The 27,423-nt window shown below is 37.8% G+C and overlaps 1 protein-coding gene across 2 annotated transcripts in view; it reads right to left on the minus strand.

The window, feature by feature from the left end:
- Window positions 1-336: 336 nt before the first annotated feature.
- ndrg3b (ndrg family member 3b) overlaps window positions 337-27,423 on the minus strand; it is a 64,867-nt gene continuing 37,780 nt past the window's right edge. The window contains exons 4-17 of one of the 2 annotated variants that reach the window (XM_081387372.1): window positions 21,332-21,437; window positions 18,296-18,416; window positions 16,245-16,307; window positions 16,042-16,102; window positions 12,103-12,189; window positions 11,355-11,411; window positions 11,153-11,256; window positions 10,990-11,055; window positions 10,848-10,899; window positions 10,347-10,394; window positions 9,256-9,291; window positions 9,112-9,163; window positions 5,244-5,282; window positions 1,489-1,794 (exon numbers count right to left, since the gene is read on the minus strand). In XM_081387372.1, coding sequence (XP_081243498.1) covers window positions 1,619-1,794; window positions 5,244-5,282; window positions 9,112-9,163; window positions 9,256-9,291; window positions 10,347-10,394; window positions 10,848-10,899; window positions 10,990-11,055; window positions 11,153-11,256; window positions 11,355-11,411; window positions 12,103-12,189; window positions 16,042-16,102; window positions 16,245-16,307; window positions 18,296-18,416; window positions 21,332-21,437 — 1,068 coding nt within the window. In that variant the 3' untranslated portion in view covers window positions 1,489-1,618. Of the gene's footprint in view, window positions 1,795-5,243; window positions 5,283-9,111; window positions 9,164-9,255; window positions 9,292-10,346; window positions 10,395-10,847; window positions 10,900-10,989; window positions 11,056-11,152; window positions 11,257-11,354; window positions 11,412-12,102; window positions 12,190-16,041; window positions 16,103-16,244; window positions 16,308-18,295; window positions 18,417-21,331; window positions 21,438-27,423 lie in introns of both variants that reach the window. The other variant, XM_081387373.1, reaches the window with a different exon arrangement.

The raw sequence follows: 27,423 nt of genomic DNA on the forward strand, positions 1-27,423 counted from the left end.
GAAAACATTTATTTATTTGATATTCCATGAATTGTTGTTTCTGACCCTCATGAATGTCATCTTCATATTTCTTAGACATAGGATGAGAAAAAAATAGTTTTGTTACCTGTTGCTATTGTTTTTAGGGTTTGTTATAGTGCTCTGAAAGAGACATGTATGGTGTGTTTTGGTAGTTTTACTGCATTTTGAATGTGAAATTTACTGCTGTGCCAAGCTGAAAGTTGGCAAAGGGAATTGTGTGAAGAGAAAACGTGACCAAAGTACTGAGAATTGTGTCCTAGCAACTGTGAAAAACTGATAAAAGCAATAAATCAAATGAAGAAACAAAAAAGTTTTATGTACAACTACTTTATTTCAATATTCGTACAAATTGATATACTCAGCAGACAGTATGCAGTACAACGCCCCCTAAATGCTTGGAGGACAAAGCACAACGCATCAAGGCAGCGGTACAATCAGCAATCAACAATTTACATCCATTGAAAGAATAAAGAACAAAGACCAATAACAATAACACTTCAGAAGCTAAGAGAGTAGTCAAAACAATATGAGGTTATTGGGATATCAGTCCACTGTACAGAAGGAATGGAGAATTTTTACCAAAAGCCTACAGGTTACTATAGTGCATTCAGAGGAACCATGCTGTTTTCATACCTCTAGATGCCCTTTATGGTACATATAACTGTTCTTTGAACGAGCTACAGATCTTCTCTTCAGCTATTGGCTTGTTTTGGTGCAGCTGATCTCCAAAGCACAGATTGTGAAAAATATTGTACATGAACTTATGTGCAAACCTAAGCAAAGTCTTCACTATTGAGTCTAAAAGTCTAGTCTAAAACTCAGTACAGTTCTCCATGTAAACAGAATCAGATTGCTTAAATTCAACCAAAGTGAATTAACCATTGCAGAAAGATCTAAACATAATTAATACTAATATAAATGTCTATTGTACACTTTAAATAGGGGCATGCTAATCAGTAGCTTTTTCGAAACACTACAAATAGCAGACCGTCAATCAAAATCAAATCATAATAGATGATGCCGTATGGTGACAGAAGTAGAAACCGTCTACAAAGAGGAAGTGAAGTGGTTCGGTCATCTCTAAACACAAGGGGCAGGAAGACCTTAGAGAGAGCAAGAGAGGGAACGAAAACTCTCCAGCTACAGACGAGAATACCCTCTGAACGTTCAATATACAACAGCCACCAGCTAAATATACACACAAGAAGCATATCCAGTGTGAAAATGAATCTTGGAAGGATGACACAAATATATATATATATAAAAAAAATTTTTGTAATAAAGTAGTAGGCCAATCAAGATCAAGGTAAAAACATCAGCAGAAAAAGTTAGTGTGCGTCCATGCAGTGGAGAAATATTCCAATATGTTAAATACATGGATTACAAGACATCAAACAATGCATCCCTTCATTAGACCCGCTTTAGTTTTTTGTATACTTGTTCTCCGGCCACAAGGGGACAAGTAGACAAAGAATGAAAGACAAAGCCAGAGTGGGGGGAAAAAACCCAAAATCGGACAGAAAGCGGTCTGAGGTGCAGAAGGGCAACACGCGAATGATCCCAGGTCAAATGGTGGCTTGGTTCTGGGTGCTTTAGTTTAGCAGGACACCTCCATGGTTTGCGGTCTGGTCTGGTTGTCGTGGACTGGGCCGGCAGTGGCGCCCTCCATCTGTGAACTGGTATGAGCGCGGCTGCGCGTGCCGTCCGCTGAGCCCATGCTGGAGGCAGAGTGAGTGCGGGACCGGGCCAATCGGGTCATACCCACAGTGGGCACTGAGAGAGAGGAGAGAGAAATCGAACAGAGCTGAAAACATGTACAGACTAATGCTGCTGCATGACAGTTGCAGGATCCTGAGTGAAGGGCGTGTGCTTCACAGGAAAGTCCGTTTCACACCCGGATCCAAACATATGGAGATCCAGGAAGGGGAGAATAATGAGTCTCCTCAGAGTGAATGAACGCCCGCACATCTACACATCGCTGACTGCTCAACTAACGCTGGACTGATTGAGATACTATGACAATCCACTATGGTTGATAAGAATAGTAAGCTGATCCCAATTCATATACTTATACACCATTGATAGAGACTTGCAGCAGGAAAGCTAAATGGGAGCAGGACTGGGTTTCGAACTGGTTAAATTTAATTCATTAATGTGCATTTTGATTAAATACAGTATCTGTCTGGCAATGTTTCAAATCGATTCAAACCAAGAACTATTAAAAGAGCTCGTAAGAGTCGTTTTGTTTTAGGAATTGGGCAACAATAAACGAGCTGTTTATGAATCAGACTACAGTATTTGCATTGTATGTTTGGGCTGTTTACACCTGGTCACTTCAAGCATCTGATTTGTTAAAATGGTTCCATTTACACTTATCACTTTACACATAAATGTGTCTCCACACAACAAACATAAATATGATCTTCGATTTTCACACTATATGCAAATTTAACAGATAAATTTAACAAAAAAGCAAGATATGAGCTGCATTTTATCATCAGCTAATTTCAAGATCTAAAGACAGCAATAGGAGAAAGAGCGGCAATCAGCACTGGTAAGGGCATTTCATATAATCTTTAATCATTTAATCTACTTTTAATGAAAACGAGAGTGTTTTGAACTTACTTTCAGTTTCATTTGCAGCAGTTTGAGCTACTTGAGTGTTGCAGTAGCGCTGTCATATCTGGCTATAACAGCCTATAACACGCTCTCACACATTTGTTTTAACATTTTGGGAGGAATAAAATTTACAAAAGTGGTGCATGCATTTATTCTTGTCCAGTTTCATCTGGAATGTGTCTCAGACCACCTCCTGAAGTGGCTTGATTGATCGGATTTAAATCTATCCCGAAAGTGTTTCGAGGGGCATTTACACCTGGGGTCTCATTTATAAAGCGTGCGTACGCACAAAATGGGGCTGGAAACGTATGTACGCCAGTTCCCACGCAAAGGTTGTGATCTATAAAAAACAAACTTGACGGGAGAATGTGCGCACCTTTAAGCAAACTTTGAGCCGTGCGTACGCACATTCTGGAGACAAAGGGAATTGGCGACACTGATGGTGAGCTGGAGTTAAGTGTCTTTTTGGTCACTTTTAGACAGAAAATCTAAAGAAAATTAAACATCTACAGAAAGATAATACAAATATAATTTCACTCACCAAGCCTGTCACTTGAAGTAAATATCCATCCCTTCTTAAATGTCCGCACCAGCGAGCGCGTTGGGCCGTTTAGTGAAACTGACGCAAATAACAGTTTAAATAAATAAAATAATGATTTAAACTGTTTTACTTCTGATATAAACATTTAGATTAAATATGCCATTCAAATTAATGGAGTTAAGCACTTAAACATGAAATCATTACTGAGAAGTTACAACATTGTTATATTCAAATTCAGTCAATAGAAATATTTGTTGTGGATGCGGTGTTTTTGAACACTTTTCCTCTGGCATGCTGTGTTTTAATGTTTTAACCACAGAGATAACTGCTTATCATGATAATACCAGATTGTCTGAGAAAATAGTTTTGTGCAAATAATGCCCAAGGCCTATCTGTTTCCATTAAAAATATCAATTAAAAATACAATTCGGCCAGTGGAAAAGATTGAGAAAAACTTTCTCTGAAATGTATTTTACACTATTTGATTTATGTATTCAAAAACAAGGCAAGGATAGGCAACTACTCGATTTTTATTAATGTAATGTGTCTTGTACCATTAAACGTTATCACGTGGATGAATAATCATATGCAAATGATATGCAGATGAGGATATGCATAGTAAAACAAGGCGTTGTAAGCTCCATATATGGTTATTTCGAGGAGGAGACGCATGTACGCACAATCTTCCGCTGACTGGGATTTATAAAGTGAATTCTGCGCAGGTTCTGGCGTACGAACGGTTTTATAAGTCTGAATATTTTTTTGCGTACGTTTTATAAATGAGACCCCTGGTCTTTTCACGATCAGATCTGATCATCCGATCGCAGAAGACGCTTGAAGTGAGCATGTGTAAACAGGACACATTACGAAAATCTCAAAAACCCATCAGTAACACTTTGACTAACTACTTTTAATACACTACGATTCAGAACAAAGTAACTTTAATTAATATTATACAGGATGGATAGTATGCAAATTTGGGATTCAGACCTACAGTAGGTAACCCAAAGGTAACCACTTAGAACAAAGTCTCTTCTGAATACATGGTCTAAATAGAGTGCTGAAAGGATGATGCATTTTTATAGGCCAGTCTGGAACTTCGAATCAGTGGTTCCCTCAACTAGGATTTTTCCATTGGTTTTTGGATCGTTACAGAAAATAGGCTCTGTGAAGCTCTGTGACCCGATCATCAATATAATCTTCACAGACGAACACAACTTTAATTGATTTTGAAGACTAAATATAATCCCCGGAAGTAAAAAGACAAATGTAGACTATAAACGAAATAAACCACAGTCGCATGACTTCAACATCACTACTGTAGCTCAATCTTTCTTCAGAATTTACAAGTTGGAAAGTTTGAGTCGGAATAGAATGGAAGAGTGCGAGTATAAACACTACAAGGCTGTAAAAATGAGTAGATAAGCTTTTCTCGTGATGACGTGGCCAACAACCTCTCCAGTCCCACTTACAGTAGACACTTAAAAGCCTGAGAGAACCACGTGGGCTATTACTGATGTACTAGAGATCTCATTTCAAGCATTTAACCAAAAACCCATTCAAAAAACCCATTGACTTTGGGACGATAAATTGTTTCCAGGTTTTAGGACTCATTCCTGCAGCACTCTTTAAATAAATATCAAAATCTTGAGGCGACGCGACCACTGTTTAGACACTGCATTCATTATTCTCCCATGAAGGAAAGAGAGATCTCGTGTCAGGATCAAGCTCAAATTCATTTTGCAAAACCATTGCAGCAAAATGAATAGTCAACTTCAGTCAATGCAGAATGCGGCATGCAAAGTAAAGGCATGTTTCTAGGAGAATCATAAAAGAACATAAGATAGTGTGCACAAACATTCTCTCAGACAGCTTATGACAATAAACAAACATTAACACGTATGTCTATTTACCATGCTTCAAACGTCATGATGCAGAGCCACAAAGACATTTGTATGCACATGACTGGGACATGGACGGATAGACAGTGAGGACAGGAGGCACGGGAGGTTAAGATGACAGGCTTAGGTGCAGCTAAAGGTGTTGGCTGATCTCCTGGTACCTGATTCGCTGTTCAGGTGGCTGAGTAGCACATGAGGGACTGTTGGCATTGGTTGTAGGGGTCAAGAAAGAAGATAGGGAAAGGGAATGCAAGAGGAGGAGGAGGAGGAGGAGGAGGAAAAAGATGGGACAGAGGAAAGGGAGAGATTATTTGGTAGTACTTTTTGAAAGAGGGAGGATAGAGAAAAGGAAAGATTAAGTAGACGCTACAGGAGAAGACGCAAGGAAAGTAGGGGACGTTAGATCGGGTGATGGGAATAGCCTTGACAGTTAGACTGTTAAAATTTCAAATGCAAGAAAAGTGAAAGCCAGAGGCCAGGGACATTTTTCTGAATGGTTATGATTCCCTTTTGCACATATCCGATTGTGTCTTTCAGGTGTCAAGGATATTCACTACAAATTGAACAAAAAACTAAATGTGGTGAGAGAAGACTATTACTATATCATTCATACTTGAAAACACAAGAAAATATTGTTCTTGATTAATATACTTTTTCAGACTGTGGTAAAGGAACAATTAAACCCTGAAAGTGCAAAAAGAGAAAGTGAGAGAAGCTCTGCAGAAGGGAAACTGTCTTCAGCTGGGATAGTCCCTCATGAGTGCGGGTTTGTACTAAATAAATATCACACCCGAAACAGTAACCAAGAAAAGAACAAAAACACACTTAACAGACTCAAAACACAAAGTGGAATTTACCGGTGATACCCTCCCTCTACTGCAACACAAACATGTAAATGACAGAATCAGCCAGTGAATATTACGCTTTCTTAATGACTCATTCTACATACACTAATATTTCCACAGACAAAAGAATTACACCCATACAGTTGCATGTTAGGTACTTTTCCTGTCTGAATCAAAAGTTTACACATGTATGAAGGGTCAAATGTGTATGATAGCGTGTCATGGGCATTTTCACACCTCACTTGTTTGGAGTGTTTGTTTTGAAACCTGGCATGTTTTCCCCCTTAGTTCGGTTCGTTTGGGCATATATATGAACATGGCTAATTGGCAATCGCACTCGGATCCACACCAGAACAATCCGTACGAGATCGCCTGAACGAGGTGGTCTCGGCCTGTTTGGAAAACTCTGGAGCGGTTTGCTTGTGGGGAGAAAGCAATCCGACCCAAAGGACCAATGATCCAGGCTGTATCGCAATGTATAATGGGTGTTTTGTATAAAGTGTTTGTTTTGCTAATGCTTCTCAAAATCGTGGGTTTACATGGAGCAAAGACGAAGTGAAATGCCTAATTTAAATTTGGTCAAACATATTTCAGATCAACTGTCCAAAACACACAAAAATATCGTCGAAGTTTACAAGGTGTTTAGTGAGCGTCTCTAAGAGAAGGTCTTTAATCGACTCATTTAATGCTAACGGATGACCGCTATGAGCAGAATCTCAGAACATAAACATAAATGGACCGTTTACTCGCACATGACTTGTATAATCAAATTTTGGTCAGTTTAGAAATGCTGCCTTGTGAAAGCCAACAAAACTAAGAAAAAAATGCAACATCGTAACAATTTTAATCCCCGTTTCGGAACAAAGCAAATGATCTACGGGTCTTAAAATGCCTTGTCAACAAGTAGGAACTGCTGTATGCTGGGTTTTTAAACAAAAATAAAAGTAACATTTCAAACATCTGGAGTGTAAAAATGCACTGGTGTTTTGCGATACATCACATTCAATAATGAAAATGCCATGCATTGATAATGGATTTTAATAGTTGACAATTACTGTAATAATTCACAATGTATAGACATTATTTTATTTTTATTGCATATATTATTATTATTATTATTTTATTTTCAAATCTAATATTCATGAACTGCGTAAGCTGTAAATGCTGGTTTGTTGTTTTATGGTCAATATGCAGTGAATTTTTTCCAACAATTTATGACATTATTGACTATTTCATTAATCAATAGTATCATAAATTGTTCCAAAATCATTGAATTGAACTGACCAAATTTCAGAATCACTGACAATAATGAAGTCAGAGCAAGTTGTACACTTCACACATCTAAAATAAAAGTAATTCACAAATCTCTCACAGTGTGCTTGTTTCCTAATGGGGGGCTGTGTTTCTCAGTAGAAACACAAAAATAGACTTACAAAAAGGTCAAGCGATCTCAGGATTAGATTAGAGATTATGGAGGAGAAATGTGACTGTGTCAAAATGTGGGCATTTTCAAATGAGTCAGGCCGCTTGCGATCACGTTCCTCTCACTCTCAGAACACCTAACCACTAATAACTGTTGCTAGTCGTGTCAGACAGTCACAGAAACACTCTCTGGACGGTCAAATCAAAAGCTTCCCAGGGCTGCACTAGCACTCAAAGGTTTGGGTTAATAAATAAGTAATACATACTTTCATTAAGCAAGGATACATTAATTAATCAAAAGTGACAATGAAATCAACAAAAAGTGACATTTATAATGTTAGACTTATTTCAAATAAATGCTGATCTTTCGAACTTTCGAAAACTTTTTCGTTCAAAATCTTTCTTTCTAGTAAACTCTGTGTACACAAACAATGTTCTCAATGCTCGAGTTCATGTGTAGAGCCCCTGGTGATACTTGTGTCGAGCCTTATTAGTGTTTTAAAAATTGCGATTTTAATGCTATCATAGTAGTGCCCCAAGCCCTCCCTTTCAAAAGGCAATTTGACCGAAAACGAAAATACAGTCAAACTTGAAAGTGGAGTTTCCATTCTAATTATGCTTTTAAATGAAAGTTTGCCTCGAGTAGATTAACAAAAAGACCCAAGGTTGCATTTTGGTGAGAGTTACCCTTTAAGATGAATGAGCCCGTTCGGTTAATTTCTATTTTTTATTGGCAATAATGGCAAACAAAGCCTAAAATATTGATTCTGTTGACAGGCTCTAATTGAAAACCAAGTTTCAACACTTGCAAACCCTTAAAAGTGAATGCATATATGAAAATATCTGTAGGAACTTATGGAAATTTGAGGGTATTTCATTTTCTAGGTGTCAGGTATGATTTGCATAACTGTACGTAAAACATAATAACAATCTATATTGTTTAACAAGGCAGAGGATTTTAAGAGAACTTTTGGGATTCTTTATAGACTCGCCAAAACCTTGGAAAAAAACCTTCGGAAATCACACACTTCACCTTTAAATGGCAAAAAAACAACTTCATTTCATGTTTATATTACTGAATAGAAATATATTCTAGACATAACCATATAAACATTAGACAGAGCTGAATGAAGCCAAGGTCTGAACGCTTGAGGTTTTAAAGCAATAAAGTTTCCATGCTATGCAAAGCACTGAGCAGTCAAAGGATCTTTTAGGGCACAAAAGATATAAAACCTGAAGATCAGAGAAGTCACACAAGGCTCATGCCACACATCATGCTCTTAGAGGAAGACTAGTGTACTTACACGCTGAAGAGCGCATCACTGAACGGCCACACGGAAGACAAGTCATGTGTTAGTGCATCCGAGGGCTGATCTGAGACCTGCTTTACTCAAGAATACGGGCCTGACTCAGATCAGCAGTGGATAAATGATCCACTGAGGCAGATTATGGTTATTATCATGTTCATAACATCTGAGGGTCCGGGATTTGCTCTCTCACCCTTGACTGTGTCATATTCCTGCTGCTGTTTTAGACGTTGCTATATTCATGACATACATTATTAAAGCACTGGGGACATACAGTATGTAAGTTGAGATGATGCTGACATCTCTCTAACAACAAGATGCTTTCAGACACGAAATGCAAACAAGAGACAAATTTAATACAAACAGTGAATATAAATATAAACTGAGAAAGATGATACGATCAAACGCTCAACATTAAAGTGGCCTATGAGAAGAGAAAGAGGTCAGAGACTTACTGTAGCCCATTCCCTGGACAAAGTACTTGAAGGCCTCAGCGAGTTTACCCGGCTAAAAACAGAAAACATCCACATTTAATACAAGTCAAAACTACATCAAACTGATTCTGTGGCAGACATAATGGTGTTGTCTTTTATTCTTACTTGGACAACTTGGGGAAGTCCACCACAATCTGCCATCTGAAGAAAGGAGGATACAATAATAAATACATTCTGTCATAATTAAAGAAATATACACATAAAAAAAAAAAAAAAAAAAAACAGGGATGCAAACTCATCAGGGGTGAAAAAGGTGTCAAAAAACGACCCAGAGAAGAAAATGATTAAATATCTTTAAAATGTGGATTTACGGTCATGTGGATATAGGGAAAAAACTCACCCTAGAACTTCATAGTCTCAGGCTACAGTAACACTATTGTTTTTATGGAAACCATTTAATATGACTAAATAATAATAATAATAATAATAATAAATGTATTATATTATTAAAAGCAAACAAATCAATATATTACTATAGTTATAATACTATTGTACTGTAAAATGAAAATAATAATTTTATTTTACAGAACAAAAGTAAAATTACAATATTAATATTCATTCATTTCTTTGCTGTCAAACATTAAATCATAGAGCTTTAATTTTGAAAACTGCAAGGAGACAACACATTTAAAAATGATTCATATTACAAATTTGTGAAAATAGTTGAGTGCTTTGGGTTTTCAAATGCATAAATACACAAAATACAGGCCATTCAGTGAAGTATCACTTATTCCTTGGATAGTTCACCCATGAATAAATTATCTAAATATCTTTTGTGTTCAGCAGAAGAAAGAAACTCATACAGATTTGGAACAACTTGAGCGTGAGTAAGTATTTTTGGATGAAAATGTGAGCAACATCTCTTTATGTGAATCCCTTCATTCAGAAAATAGTTGTACAGCTGCAGCTCACATGCATGGAAGTTGGGTTTGGGGGGTCTGAACTAGTTGAAACAGGAAATCAGCAACCTAATAAAGAGGTTGACTGGAACAAAGTACTTTATGGATTTTAAAAAATACAAAAACACGAAACTTATGCATTTAAATACAAATTAGATTTAAAGGCTTTAAAATGCCACTCCCTGATTGATGACACAAATTATATATTTGAACCAAAATTTAAATTTTAGCTGAAAGGTGACAAGTTTGCATCCCTCAATCAAAACATTGTTCTAGAAGGGGGAAAAGCTGCCATGCCTTGAGTAAAGTAGTCTTGGTTGGATTTAACCTCGAGTTGCATTCAACCTGTGAAAAAAAACAGATCAAATCCCACATGGTCAGTTTAGAAACAGAATACAAGAAAAAGACAGATACTCTGCACTAAACCAAACTGTTTAAAGTGCCACCCTTGTGTTATTTAATAGGCAAACTCAGGAGGTGCCAAAACTTTAAGTACAAAAGCTGTTACTTAAGGATTTTAGCACAGATGGAATTGCTTTATTGGCCAATCTGTATCAAATTTTATTCACTTTCTGCACATGTATGGACAAGTGTGTAAGCAATCAGTAATTCAGAGGTGCTTTGCAACAAGCACAAGTGCATAAGATGTTATGATGATTAGCCCCTTTTAGGATGTGATGTCACTGTTACAGTCTGAACAGAAAAACGGAACAATGAGATAAAACACACTGAGCCGTTTAGAAAGCACACGGTGTTCTCTTCCATAGACAGAATGGCAGTGTTTTTGATGTCACTCACCACAGCATCTACCGCTGGTGACGTGTCACCAACTATTAGCAGGGAAGGACATCTAAACAGCAAGAGAAGAGAGACATAAAAGTGAAAGGAAGAGGAGACACCATGATTCAATAGCCATAAAATAGACAACCAATTAACATACTTCAGTGTTTTGACTGTATTTTCATTAAGTCCCAGGACGGGCCTCTCAATCTCCAGATCTTGCCGACTGTAATAATAAAAAATAATAAAACTTTTTAATATCAGCTCATATGACAAGGATCAGTGTGTGAATTGGTCCTAGATCAGGGTTTTGATGATGTCACCTGTTGTATGACTGGCAGAAAAGAGCCAGGTTGTCCTGATTGATGTCCTGAGCGATGTGCAGACGGTATGTTTGAATGATCTCCTGGTTATCTGTCAGCTCGTCCTGAGGTACAAAAACTCAGCTCATCAACAAGACTCTAAGAGATGTTCAGAGAGAATTATCTCACAGATGCTGTGGTCAGTATCATATTTAAGACCTACCGTGCTGAAATGGTGTGCCATCACAATGTCTACTAGATTGCTGGTCCATCCAGACAGCTGAAGCAGAAACACACAGACACAGTGCAAAACAAAAGCACAACCTTTAAATGAGATGTTTGAGAAGATCACACAAATCTTGTTCCCAGCAGCTCCACCCAATGTTCACAATCCACAATCCACTGACTTGAGCACTTTTCATCATCGTAGCAATCTGACCTGTAAGGTTATTATGTGCTTTACAACAGGGAAAATCTTAAGAAGATCAAGCACACTAATCTGTTGAGAAATCTAAAGTATGGAGGAATTATTAGAGTTGGTTTGTAGCTAATAATGGAAGTATAATAAAGTATTTTCTGGGAATAAATGTGCATAATAGTCAAATAAGACACAAAATATATATATAAATTAATTACATGAAACTCTGATTAAATTAAAATGCAAATAACCACCAGTATCAACACTTTTTTTTTTTTGAAAAAAAAAAAAAACTTTTAAAAGAAGATAATGCAAAGACTATTGTATAAGTCTACTGTGGCAGATGGGTAAACCATTATGTACCAGTTACACAAAAAGCCAATATTTTGTGTGCTTTATTTCCATATTATTGAATGTAATTCCATCACTGGCCTACAGTCCACAGATTGCAGCTTGTCATTGGGATAATACCAGAATACATTTTTGTGTTATTTTATAATTATTAATTTAATAATTATCGGCACTTAATTTGACAGTGCATTCATAATCTTACCTTAGAGGCAGCCCAGTCGATCCAGCCCTTAGCACAGGGGTCCACATTGATGAGAACCAATCCCTCCACCAGAGCAGGCTCATTCAGCTAGAGAATGACAACACATGGATCAGTCCATCATTACTGCTAATACTGATCTTAACCCTCAGGGCACCTACTGACTGGGAGGATTAGGCGCATGACTGAACAGACTAATGAGACAGATTCTTTACTTTTTTTGTGGTATTGCTATCTATAGACCTGTCTGGGTCTTACACATTGTTATAGAACTGGGACCACAAAAATATCACATTAATTTAAAAAGGTGTCAATAGTCAACATAAAATCAAAACTGATTCCATTTACATCCTGAATTCTCATTCCCAGTCTTATTGTGCATTCAAGCATATTATTCTAAAGGGTAAAAAAGGTTTGCCTTCAAGAATTATCATCAAAAGCATGTAAACAATCTGCAACATGTTTTCTTTTTGGTGAACATGACCAATTCTGATGGTTACTGGTTAATGTTGAATCATGTTACTAGCCAAGTAGTTGTTTGAAGAAACATTTCACCCCCAAAATGTAGATTTTATCATTGTCACCCTTTTTTTGCCCTTTTTTTATTTGTCGGATTGGTGTGAATATGTTGCCATCTGTCGGAGCTTGTTTTTGCCAATCGCTGAATCGGCGTTAGAATGTCTGAGAAGTGACGCGCTGTAATCTGGTGACTGTCGGCATTGGTCTTCATCTGTCGGTGCAGTGTGAATTGGCCTTAACTAGGGCTGTGCCAAATTCTGAACAAATTGTGCCAAATTCTGACCCCCGTCAAAATATTACCCCCCTAATATCGGTAGGTTTAGGATTAGTTGTGGGGGAGGGGTCAGGATTAGGGGTGGGGTTAGGATTAGGCAATCAGATGCTGACTTCAATGAGGGGGGTAATAATTTGTCAGGGAGTCGAAATTCGACACAACACTGGTAAACTTGACAACGGCACCACCGCGGTGGCTGATTAGCACCAGCGGTGGTCCGCCAGAACATATTTTTTGTATGAGAATTAGGGATGTCAATTTTCACAAATTCCCATGATCGATCGTCGTTTAAATTAACGATCAATTAATCGATTAATCGTTAGCCTTAATACTGCGATATGCATCAACTGCAGTGGCATGTGGCCAACAGCATGACAGGGTCTGCAAATGCTCATGTTCCTCACCAAATCAATTAGAATGGCTTTAAATGTAAATAAAGGGCTAGTAGGATTGTAAAATGTTTCGATGTGATTGATAATTAAATTAATTATTTAATAATCAAATATAACTACTAATACAACGCGTCACCAACGCCGCCTCATATGCGCTAGAATGTGTGACTGTTGTGGACGCGCTCTTCCTGGAACAACTGCACGCGCTGAATGAATCTGCTACCGTTAAACTGGAGCACTTTGCTAGCACGTTATTTATCTAAAAGAAACGCATCCTATATGAGATTAATCAGATATATTTAAAATAAACATAATATTACAAATTATATCTGCACAAAATGACGCAAATTCATGCACAAGTGAACTTGAACTAAGTTACGTGCCATTCATTCAGAACTACTCATGTTGTGGACGCGCTCTTCCTGGAGCAACGCGACACGGCAACTAAACCCAAATAATTCACAATGTTTTATTACAGTATTGTTCTCTTTATAATGTTATGTAATATTACAGTCCCAATAGTCATTATTAGTCGTGCACTGCCGTTTGAGCTGCGCGCGCTGAAGCTGACGCTTTACTACAGTGTTCTTAACCAAATGCATCCAATATGAGATAAATCAGATATAGATAGGCATACACAAAATAAACAGTATTACAACTTACATTTGAACAAAACAAAAGGCTGCGAATGCACACGCAAACTTACATGATGATGAAGGTGTAAAATGGTCCCAAACATAACTCCGGCGCGCTCGCTTTACATGTTTCGCGGTTGAGCAGCGCGCCGCGCACGAAGACCTGATTAATCGATGATCGATAAGTTCTATCGATTAAATGTATTATCGACAATTAATCGATCGTCGATTAATCGTTGACATCCCTAATGAGAATGCTGCTTTACATGAATATTATGACACGAGGAAAGCACAAAGCTTTGTTTATAAAATAAATAATAGGTTAGCAATTAAATGTTACATCGCAGCCATGGAAACATCATGATGAATGAGAGAGTTGTGCATGAGCCCATAAATTTAAGCTTTGTATGGTTTGCGATCTGGTCACCCGATTATCAGCGAATTTAACAATATTCCATTAGTTATTCCACTGGACATGGAATCTCGTTTCTTTTCCCAAATCTTCACTCACGCCTCATTCATTTTTGCTTTTAATTACGTCTATTAAATTCGCATTCTTTACTATGGTAAGGTAGAAAAACGCAGTAGGACAGATAGCCTACATTTTTACTTGCACTTCAAATTATTTTTAACAGTTTGTGCTTATCATTAGATATGTTAAGGTGCGTCAAGTTTAAGTTTTTTTGAGATTTTAAGTTTCGCTTTCTCTGGCAGCGCAAAATCAAACATAGCCTAAATGTCTTGTCCTTGTGGAAGATAAAGTTCGCTCTTCAGACCTTCTACAACAAGTGGAAAAAATGAAGATATCAGAAAAGAGATCGATGGTCTCTTTCCTGCTCGTGTCCCACATCCCTCTCAATGCGCAGAGCGGTATGTGTGCAAATATAAAACAAATGTTTTTTTTATAACCCCCCAACCACGCGCCACTGCCGGTAGATGGTCCATTACCACCACGGTGGTAAAAAACTGCGACCGTCACAGCCCTAGCCTTAACCTTAATTTAATAAATATTACAGGGCTGGTGTTGGGGTAATTGGGATGTATAGATCCTCTCAGGGATTAACTCAGCCAGTAGACTATAAAGTGGGTGCTGATGATGTTCTGGCCTACATTGTCTTGTTTAATATTCTGTTTCACCCCCAAAATACGTCACATTACAGAAGTGAGAATGCAACAAAGTAAAGCCGTGCAGCTTTAACCTCTTATTTAACCTTTTATTGACGTGACCTAACCTGCCATTGACACCTTAACCAAGTTCTCAGTATGTCAGAGCGCTGACTTACTGCAAGGGCTCACACTTGGTTTTAAAGAAGAAATTCAGCTAGCCTATAGGAAGCCGAAATATATCAAACGTCTTGTGACCGTGATGGTAATGGAAAATGATTCAGGTTTCACACCTCTTAGCTTTCGTCTCTGAATAAGGCCTATCACTAGAGCTAGAAAGACATGCAGAGAAACGCAAGTATTCTAGGCAGTTCTCATGCATGACCACATGTCTGCAGACAAACATGTGATAACCAAGGTAATTCAAATGATTTTAAATAGTTTACATGTGCTGCAGTTAATCTGCTGGACTGCGTAGGTGTGTGTTTGTTCCAATTGGCCGTCTGATTTCACAGGGCTCGACGAGCAAGCACGTATGCAGCAGAAATACGAAAATGTGCACCGCAAGCTGTTATAAGTATGAGAGTGTGATATGCTGGGCTGAAATAATGAAGTAGTGAAAGAAGGCCATGGAAATTTCAGATAAACTTACATAGGAAAAATACCCTTTATACGTTGATAATAACCAGCAGGAAACATGAGCGAGTGCGTATGACGTCGTAATGAATGCGTTTATGAGGGCATCCACCTCCAGCGTGAATGTTTCTGAATAGATGGTGAATGAGGGCTTTGTGTAGGGTGAGAGTGTAAATGCATGTGTGAACTGTGAGTTTCTTATTAAAGCCTGAGGACAGATGGTTTTACTGCAGACATACTTCAATGATCTTCACCTCTGATGAACTCAACTTCATTCAGCTGCTCAATTAAACATCTAATGGCTCGTTACCACAAGCTACTCCAAACATACAATGACTATTTGGTCATTATAACAAAACAAAATGGAAGATATTTTACTTACAGCGAGTCTAGAGAGGATATAAGCTCCTGCGCCCACGCCGATACCAATCACACTGTTGATTCTGTTAAGGCATTTAAATCATCCATTAACTGGCATATCTTACTACAAACCCACAAATGATTTAAGACTTAAATTTTGTGAACATATGGGATTTATTGTCATCTGATTGTACTGGATTGAGGACATGTGAGGTTCGGACTCACTTTAGCTGAGTCAGGACTGAGGGCAGCATTTCAGCAAGCTCATCCATGGTGGGGTACTGGTACCTGAGGGAAAGAAGATAGAGGCAAGAATGAAAAAATTGTTCCAGCTTTAATTGTTCTCAAGAGAATGTGAAAGAACTGTATCAGCAGTTAAGGTGTGGTTACATTAGCAAACTTTAGTGGGCAAAAGGTTTGTCTATTGTTGATAGCATAGCCTTGCATGAAGCAGAGCTCACACAGAAGTGTTGCAAAATCTGCACGGGAAAATCATTTGCCTTAAAAACTAACATAGAGTTGGGCCGACACTGCCAGGGTGTGACTTTCAGGTTGCAGACACTGGTCATAAAAGCAATTAGTACAACAGATGAGTGAGTTTTCATGGTAGAACATTTTACGATTAGCATCAGGGTACCCCCAGGATCCTCCAACTTAAATTCAAGGCTTTTTAAGACCTTTTTAATACCACTTCAAATGAAATTCAATGCCAACTTCGTACCAATTCCGACAGAAGTATGAGGGGAAAATGTCAAATCTGTATACATTTTAAACCCAAAAAAATAATTATGTACAAGTAGACTATTTGAATTAAATAAAACATTTTATTTGAATTATCAGTCATATTTAATACATACGTGGCAGCGTTGTAGCGTGCACGTGTGTAGGCCAATGTTAATTTTGGCAGCCATTTTTGATTTAGTCTTACTCTTCATCTTCAGACGAAAATGCTTATTGGTCAGTCACATTTGAGTCATTCTGCCTTTCATAGTTTTAGTTGACGAAATGTGTTTGCATTTTTTGTCAACTTTTAGTCATTACTTTTAGTCAAACTGCAGTTACTTTAATTTTGGTAACTATTTTATATGTAGTCTTTAGACAGAAAATGTCATAATTATTCTCTCTAGGCCAATTCGATTAAGCTTATGAGAAATTAAAATTAAGCTAACATTGCACTTGTATTAACATTGCACTCTTTAGCAGTAGCACTTGTGCAATTCTACATAGGCCTATCCCTTTTCCTTAGTTCTTCAATTTTTTAGCGTGCTGTACTCTTCCACGACTGCAGTCACATCTTTCCATTAAGGGACAATATTTGTCATATTATTTGCCAATCAAATAATATTTGATTTTTCCATTTCATTTTTCACCTTTATAATACTTTTAAAAATAAATAATGCTTTGAATAAAACAATGTTCAATAAATATTCAATGTTAAAAAACGTTTAATATTAATACAAATATGATATTAAAATCGCCAGTAGGTGGCGGTAACTCATTGTCTTTGTCAAAGCCACAGATTTTGTTGCAAAATAGAGCAATAAGCCTGTTTAAAATTTAGTACATCACTTAATGTTACCCTTTTTTTTTTTTTTACTGTTGTATAAAATCAATGTCACATTTGAAATCGTGTGGATAGTTGGGAAACATTGCATTCTTGCTCGCATAATGATCAACATTAAAAACACTGCTGTATATAAGCCTGCATTTTGATCGCAGATTTAGTCGCACAAACAGCACAAGCGGCTCGTGACAGATATTCTCAAATGAAGATCGCTGAACTCCAGCTTGTCTGTGTTTTCAGATCATCCGCGCTTCTTCAACAATGTAGAGAGAGCGCGCGTGGATGGTTGTGGCCAGATACTACTGAAAAGACCGGGTAGAAAACATGCTCTTTTAACAGAAAAGCTCTGATTAGTAACCATCGTAACGGGTGCGCGCGCTTTCGCGCGTTCTTCTATGACGTGAAGCGCGAGGTGCACTCAACGTTACGCGACTAATTTTTAATAAGTCTACATTAGTAACAACAGCTAATTTTGTTACGGTATGAATTTAATCATAGAAAAGGCAAAAAAAAAAAATTAAGACCTTTGTAACGAAATTCAAGACTTGTATACCAAATTCAAGGCTTTTAAGGCCTTAATTTGAGATGATCAAATTTAAGACTTTTTCAATGCTTTTAAGACCCCGCGGGTACCCTGTAGCATGCATTAGCACAGACCAGTTTTGTGACGTTAGGCTTGGATATATTATGGTTTTGAGACAGTCTGTCTTACCCGGTGGGGAAAGGAGGTGCAGATTCTTGCTGGCCTGGAGCATCAACATGGACCACAGCAAAGTGCTGGGTGATCTCCTGCATGTCCTCGAAGTTGAAGAGTGTGTTGAAACATGACTTATCTGCGTTGCAAGAGAACAAAACACTTGTTTATCATCAGACACTTCTCAAACACGTTTTCATAAATCAATATCAGACCAAAAGAAAAGATCCTTTGGGTTCAACAAGACATTTTTGAACAACTGTTTTTACTAAATCCAATTTACTACCATCGTCAGTGCCCTGTAAATCAGTTTTCTGGCTTTCAGTTTGCCATTATAATGTTGTATATACATGAAATCACATTCTGTCTGAGTAGGTACTATATTTGATGAGGAATTAACTTTGCAACCATTAAAAACTAATGTTCTACATAGTGTAAAATCCGGATGTACTACATTTGTCATGTACTATGTAGGGATGGGACGATACACTTAAACTCACGATACGATGCACCTCGATATGCCAGGGTCACGATACGATACGTCACGATACGATATCAAAAAAGAAAAAAATATTACTGTATAACAACAACTTTATTATGGTGACGTTGAAGGTGGTGGTTCATGTTGGATGTGTTGGATGTGGTGTACGGAATGACAGCATGGCATAGCTTACAGACAGTCCATTGCACACTGAGTCCGAAATTTTCGTATGCGTTTTTTCGTGTTCGTCAGCCTTAAAATTCGTCACGCACGGAAACCTTGCACACTGAGTCCGATGCGTATTTATTAAACCTTAGCGCAAAAAAATACTAAATGGATTCGTCAAGCAGTGAGGATGATTTCGTTGCCCTCTTTCTTCTTAAAAAGAGAAAAAGAAAGAGGAAAATATTGGGTCCATCCAATCCTGAGATTGCGCCGAGAGGAAGGAGAGTTTCACCTCCGAATCAAGGAGTTGCGAAATTATCCCGAGCAATTCAAAATTTACCTCAGAATGTCAGTGGAACAGTTTGATGCTTTGCTAGCGATACTGGAGCCACATATTAAAAAGAAGACGACCAATTTCCGTGAACCAATCGATCCTGAACAGAGACTGGCAGTATGTCTAAGGTATGGACACACCCACACACACACACACACACACACACACACACACACACACACACGGCCGGCGGAAGCGCTGGGCAGACAGAACCGAACAGCTGGATTTTGTAGTTCGCTTGCACGGTGGCTCTGAATTGTCAAACACCATTCAAAATACAGGCTGTGGATGCGAAAAACGCAGAAAATCGAAAAGAAAAGGTGAAATGTGACGTTCAGAGATATGTCTTCCTCAGCATAGGTCTTATGATACAATTTCCGGTTTCTTCGTGTGGGAAAATCACGCATTTATATTACACTGTTTTCTATTGCAGGTGCTCACTGAGACTGGGGTTCGAATCCAGCTAAAGCCAACTTTTTGTAATATTTATTATTGAATTAAATAAGCATTCTTTTTGAATGCATACTGTTCCAGTGTCAATAAAATATACATATTTTATTACATATACTACGCAAATCATGCAGCAGTGCCATCTATCTTTATTTCGCGATCCATTTTTTTCGACCTCGATGCGTTTCGTCACGTTTTGTATCGCGATATTTCGTCAAACGATATTTCGTCCCATCCCTAGTACTATGTACAAAGAGTATAGAAGCCCAAGAGGCGAAACTCTGTTGTGTTATGGGTAACAGTCTGTAGATGGCGCTGCGGAGGCGCGTCCGCCATTATGGACTGAAAGCTGCTGAAATCGTTAGCGCCAGTCAATGGCAAAATCCATTTTAATAGGCGTTTATAGTTCATGTGTGCACTTGCTAGATTGCACATCTTTTTTGTACCTTTCCGCCTGTAATAGGACATTCACAGATTGTTTTTGTTCTTCCCATTGAAACGTTTACTGTGTGCACTTTCACTGAAGATGTTGAAAAAACAAGTTAATATTTTTGTGATATTCTATGTAAAATATTAACTGTCTTTAGAAATGTTCATTTATAATTTTATTTATTTATTTATTTTTCCAAATCATATATATGGTGATGTTCACTAATTTCAAAATCAACATTTGAATAAACATCTTATTACTTATATCTTATTACTGTGTGTCTGCCTATAGCCTATATTATTTCATGAATTTCTGTTAGTCATATAACTAGGAAAATGCATAATAGAACATAAATATTGATAGATTAAAGTTTTGCAGTAATTTTATAATTTTATCTTTGCAAACCGTAAGTGGTAGGCTAATGAAGCCGATTCGGTGGGGGACATACCCTTACTAAAAAGTACTATAGGAATCTTATAGTATTTTGGGACAAAATATTATAGTAATCTTATAGGAATACTATAGTAATTTGGGACATACTACAGAAGTACGATAAGACTACTATATAAATACTGTAGCAGCTTTAAAATATTATAGAGGTATTACAGAAAATCACAGAAGTATGTTATGTTCTGTAATACCTCTATAATATCCTAGAGCCGCTATAGTATTTCTATAGTAGTCTTATAGTACTTCTATAGTAATATTTTGTCCCAAAATACTATTTTCCTAAGGGTAATTAGGCCATGCATAACCAACACATAGACGTATATTTTCTGTCATTTAACGTCATTTAACGTCGGTCATCCTCATTAATGTATTTTAAATTGTTTTCATATTGAGATATGACGGCCAGAAAAAATTAAGTTATGTTAAGTTTTTGTTATGTTAAGTTTTTCAGTGCCATTGACTCCCATTATTTTTCGGCGTTTTCCTTCAGTTTTCAGTCCATAATGGCGGCCGCGCCGTCACGTCATGGGGGCAACTGTTGCTATGGAGCGTTCTATTGAGTTTCGCCTCTTGGGCTTCTATACTCTTTGCTATGTATACACAATGTCAGTTTATGACCTCCAGGAAGAGGGCTGAGAAACACTGATCTAGACCCCCCGTCCCTGTATTCATCAATTAGGTGAACTCAAATGGCACGTTCTGAGACTGGAAACACAGGAAAATTGAATATACGTGACAACTTACGGTTGAGTCCGATGTCATGATAGGTGAGAATGACCGGCCGGTTGCCTTTAGGGGTCCCTCTCAAAGTCACGTGAAGGACACCGTTAGGATTCTCAATGTCGTGCTCCTGCAACCAATCAGATGATGACATGTGAATTACCAATAAAAGCACAAAAACGTCAACTGTTTACGCGGAAAATTAACTATACCCGGGCCTTTAATCTAGTCACGTGATAAGTGAAATCTGACAGCTCGTGCTATATGGAGCAGAGCAAACACTTACAGTATATAGTTGTTACGTCCATTGTCCAACTGAACTAAATGGTTTTTATTTCTATAAAAAAGCAGTGCCTTGGTGGCCAAGTAATGTAATCGGTGTATGGCTGAACACAGGAACACAGAGTAACACAGGTAACACCGTCTACCACAGAAAGCCTATCAGGCGCAGGCTCACAATTAACAATGTTTTTTCAAGCCTGTTTCCAAACAAATGAATGTCAACGTTAGTCACCCTCTTGTGTTTCATTGTGGTGTAGGTTTCGGCCCACCGTTGATGTTGTTTGTTGTTGCACATCACCACAACTACCACTGCATTATACGTCAAAGTAAAAAAAAACCTGCCGCCTCGGACAAAATGGACACCTCAGCTACAAGATCACACAAACAGGATGAGGTTTGAACCACAAGACTGAGGCGAGAGGCTAGCAGCACAATTTAGACTCCTAAGAACAGGAGAGCAGCAGGTCCGGCTCTAATCTCATTCCACACACAGCGTGAGGTTTCATTATTCTGGATATATCTGCCTGCAGGTTCACCAAAAGCAGCTCTGAAACGCGCCATAGGAGTCTGACATTATTTCGATGGAAACCTGCAGACTGCACACACACTAAATACAGAAACACACAAGACCTCAATGACCTTAACTGAAGGTCATTATGCGCAGGCGTGTTCGTTAATAAAAGGCAAGAAGAGAAAGCTAAATAATTTCTCTACTCATAGTTGATGTTAACAGACACAGGTAATGTCTCTGATAGTGATGTCTTAAGCAGGAGATCTAGAAATCATGCTAGCAGCTGACACCTGTAGCAAACCACAGCCGCACCGACTGAAGGCAGCAGATTTAAAAATAGACAAGGCGGTTATGTTTGAGTGTGCACACACACCTATTGCTCTCCGTGACATCTCATGTTCGGTGATTGTTTGTCTGATCTCTTGATGCATCATTCAAACAGTCTTCAGAAACAGGTGTTTCTACAGTGGCACCATTTCTACACTGGACGTGAGCAGCCCGTTGTGACATGACAAAATGTGATCACTCCCCTTTATAATCAAAGCTGTGCACAATGGAAACGGCTGTTGCAACCTGCCAATGGTTGGTGGACACCCAGTTTATTTTTGACGTGCTGCACAGCTACTCGTCCATCGGAAATAAAAATGTATCTAAAGAAAAAGCAAGTCTAAATTGATTGCTACCGTATGCATTTTGTATGCTTATAATAATAATAATAATAATAATAATAATAATAATAATAATAACAACAACAACAACTTGTGTGTTTTTTTACGTTTTAATGAAGTCTATTATGCGTAACAATGATTATTTAATTGATTAAAAAAACCTGTAAAAATGTAATATTGTGAAATATAACTACAATTTACAACAATAATTTTGTATTTTAGTATACTTTAAAATGTAATTTATTCCTGTAATGGTAAAGATGGTAATGAATTTTCAGAAAGAAACATTTCTGATTAGTATTATTAATGTTTAAAAACAATTGTCCTACTTATTATTTTACTGGAAACAGTGATGCATTTTTTTTTCTAAATTTTTTGATGAATGGAAAGTTCAAAAGAACAGCATTAATTTTAAATAGAATCTTTTGTAACATTATAAATGTCTTTACTTGAACTATGCATTGCATCCTTGCTGAATAAAAGTATTAATTTGTAAAAAAATAAATAAAAAATAAATAAATTATAAATATATTTTAAAATGTATATATACACATACATGCATACATGCAATAAACATACTGTTTAAATTTGTTTTTAATTAATGGATACTGGTATTACATAAGTCATAAGTACTTCAACCAGCAACAACATGATCACTTCTGTTGTGTTGACACTTGCTAAGTTGCTATTTTAATTTATTTAGTCAATTCAAGAACATATTGCAACAAATAGACTCAGTTACTAAGACAACATTACACCACAACAGTCGACCACAAGCAGCAGGGCAGACATGGAAAAGTAAGCGGTTTGTATGAAGCTGAAGGTACAAAAATGGCTAAACACTAAGCTTTTAATTGTTTTAACCACAAATCATTGATCAGGAAATTAGCTCAATTTAAGCAAATGCACTACTTAAAAAGCCATTGTTGTCTCAGAAAAACATCAAAAACAGAAGAAGTTTTTGGCAGATTATGGGAAGTTTGATTCAGAGTGGTTTAGCAGAGTTGTGTGTGGACTGTGGAGTGATGAATCAATGAAACACGAGTTTTATGGTGATGCTCCAGAGCAGTGTCTTTGAAAATCTGCTGAAAAACATAATAATAAATACATCTCCACCACAATGAGGCCTGAAGGAAGAGACTGTGCCGTTGTGTGAGGAGCTGCTGGTATTACTGAGCTACCTCATGCTTTGGAGTACAGGAGAATATTGCAGAATGATTTGCTTCCCACAATTGAAAAGCTGTTATCTAAAGAGGAATGATCAGAAGTGATTTATCAGCTAGATAATGCCCCTGTCCAAATTGCAAAGACAACCCAGAAGTGTTTTGAGAACAAGTCCATCAGGCTCATGTTTGGCCTGGTCAGAATCCAGATTTGAACCCTATAGTGAATATTTGGTCTCACATTAAACTCAAACGAACTGGGAGACATTTTCAACTACTCATGAACTGTTTGAAGCCATTAACACTTAGAGGAAGAACACTGATTCTTCTTCCTGTAAAAAGCTGTCTGCAAGTTTACCTTCATGGCTTAAATATTTAAAGAAAGCAAAGAGGAAGGCTATTTCATGTCAAATTACTTTATCTAAAGTATTTCTGAAATTCTTGCTAATTTCCTGACCAGTGATTGTTAATAAAATGGTTAAGACCATTAAAAGACCACTAGGCCTAAATATTTTGCCACTTTTTGCTTGCTGCATTATTTTTTTTCACAGAAGTGTAGATGTGGTTGCGCCTGAGGGCAGCTCAGACATGTGTCAGGGATCTGTCAAAGACCAGCACTCTGATAAGATGGTAGAAAGAGAACTTGACAAAGAGATTGGGCAGCTGTCAGTGTCGTATCTGTTGCAGAGAGAGTCCAAATCTCCTCCAATCACAAGGAGCTGTCTCTTGTTGGTCTGTAAACCACGAAAACTCTTTAGATCATGACATACTTTTAGATCAACTACAAAACTACACTGGTATTCAGAGACAGGCATTAAGGTGGTTTAGATCGTACCTATCAGATTGTATTAGATTGTATTTTGTTTATTTAAAGGTTGGGTAGGCACTTCTTTTTTCATAAACACTTTGTTATTCTGGTTGAAATTCCCTTTACATCCTGATAGCAATCAATAATAGAAGTGGTCTAAATATTTTTTTAAATTACATATCTCTTCTGTGGAAATCTCAGGACCAATAAATGTTCATCCAGTCATTGCATTTGGTCCAAATGTAATGATATTATGTGTCCTACTTGCCTGTCAACATATGCCTTTCCAGACATCGCACATCATCAGCGCATTTCTTGAGGCTATGCAGAGTTAGACAGTCACCGAGCGCCACAAACAGCAGCCGCTTTAACAGTTCCTCCTGAACCAAAACAATGAGCTTGTGTTGCGTTCACACCATGTCATCATGGTTTAGCTTCTGTGTATTTAACCGATCTTCTATTGTGCTTCAATCCATCACACTCTTTAAGGTTACACAACTCTGGACTTTCGGTAGTACCTAGAATATCTAAGAACACTAAAGGAGGAAAATCTCTGAATCAACATGCACCACTGACAAATTTTCTATATTGTAATCATTATGATCACAACTTGTTATAACTGCTTTAATGAGATCATTGTTTCTGCCTAAATTAATACATGTTAGCTAACTGCATGATTTGTATTATCTTAGAACTGTACATTTCTGGACATATTGTCTTTACTTGGACACAGTCCCCTCTGATAACAAATTACTCTAAATTGTAATGTAGAAACATGCACTTTTTGTAAAGCTGCTTTGAAATGATATGCATTGTGAAAAGTGCTATACAAATAAATGTGAATTTAAAAGCAGTTATTAAATTAGGGAGGTTAGTAAACCTGTGCATAGCTTCTACAAGACACAGATTTTATTTGTGTCTGTTCAAGCGTAAAACAGTAAGAATGTGATCTAAATGGGCAAACTGACAATCCCAATGCAATTACTTATACTGATGGAAAATGCATTACATTGATACTGGAGAGGCATGAATAGTTAAATTTTATTCCTTTCAGCTTGCCAATAAGATGACCAAAATTTGATTTAAGTAGGTGTCATCATTTGATTATCCATGCTGCATCTCAAGTGGCAGTATGCAGTAATAAGCAGCACTTAATTAAAATTTTGAAGGGAAGAAGAGGGATTGCTGACGGCAGCCAAAAAGTGGCTTTAAAAACGTAGAACAAATTATTGCAGTTATTTTACAGAAAATTACTAATGAATATCATGTATACAGTGCGTGCATAATAACACCTGGAATATGTGTTAAGTAAATCATTTAATTGTTATTAATTATATTATACTATTCACATAACATATACATTTCTTTACATTTATGCATTTGACAGATGCTTTTATCCACAACGACTTGCATTACATTCAATCAATAAATTTTTATCAGTTGCATTCCCTGACAATTGAACCCATTGCGATCACCATGCTCCACTGTTTAAGTAACACTACAGCATCACACACACACACTCACACTCAAAGGCCTCCCTTTGACACTACAGACACATGAAAGCACAAGATAAAGCACACACACCACACGTAAACAACCGTCAGACAAAAGGCAGATAACGCCCATCGTTCACCCACACTACCTACGACAGACACGACTCAAACTTGAACTGTTCTCATCTGCAAAGTTCCCGCTGGTGCTTCAGAGGGAGCGCAACAGGCTACTCCGTGACAAAACACACTCTTTCCGTTAACACTCACCACGGCAGTCACTGCACAGGAAACCTGGTCGATGTCCAGCTCTGCTGTCATGTTTCATCCAGCGATCACAGAACAGACGCTTTCTCCTGTTCCCTCTTCTCACTCTCCACAGAGAGAGGGGCGGTGGCAGGAGGTAAGGGAGGGGGCAGTCGCGATTAAGAGAAACAAGAGAGATAGGAACAAGACAACAGGGCAGCCCGTTGCTTTGAGCACCCACCGATAACAAATAAAAGGTCTTTTCCCCCTCAATTGCAGCCGACGTTGCAGGATAAGAGAGGGATCCAAAGCAAAGCAGACGCTTAAATGCCCGGAGAGTGTGTTTGAGAGCGATGAGTGTTAGATATGGAGGGCACTCAAGCGGCTCTAATTGGATTTACAGGGTCAGGTGGAGGGGGTGGGCTGTGTAAATCTCAGCTTCTGTTTCAATGTGCGAATGTGCAAGTTGATAAGGGTGATTACTAGGAAATGTAATTAATAGAGGAGGATAACTCCGTCCAAAAGTGAAAACGTCAAGTGAACAGAACAAGTGGTAACATCCAAGCTGCTGTTGCCATAGTGACGGGAATGGACGGGAACTCCATATGGCGACAATGCATGCACGAATATCGCCAAATGTCTACGCTATTGTGTTTCAAGACAGAAAATGTAAAAGGAGAATATATTAAAGGTACTGGTGTGGGAAATGTGTTTGTCTTCCACAGTGCAGGGTTGGTTAATCCTGAGCTTAACCTCCTCTGGTTTTCCCGTCCGGAGAGCGCAGCCTGGCTGCAGCGCTGGGGAACTGTGCTGAGCAATGAGGAGGCGGTGTTTCCAACTGCAATTTTCTAGTGGAAATAAGATGACACTTTCCTACAGGTATGAGGTTTTCAAATGTTTAGCATTATGATACAAAACCATTTCTGGCTTGCATCAAGAAGTTTCAAT

Source organism: Scardinius erythrophthalmus, assembly GCF_964197995.2.
Source record: "Scardinius erythrophthalmus genome assembly, chromosome: 15".
Taxonomy (NCBI): domain Eukaryota; kingdom Metazoa; phylum Chordata; class Actinopteri; order Cypriniformes; family Leuciscidae; genus Scardinius; species Scardinius erythrophthalmus.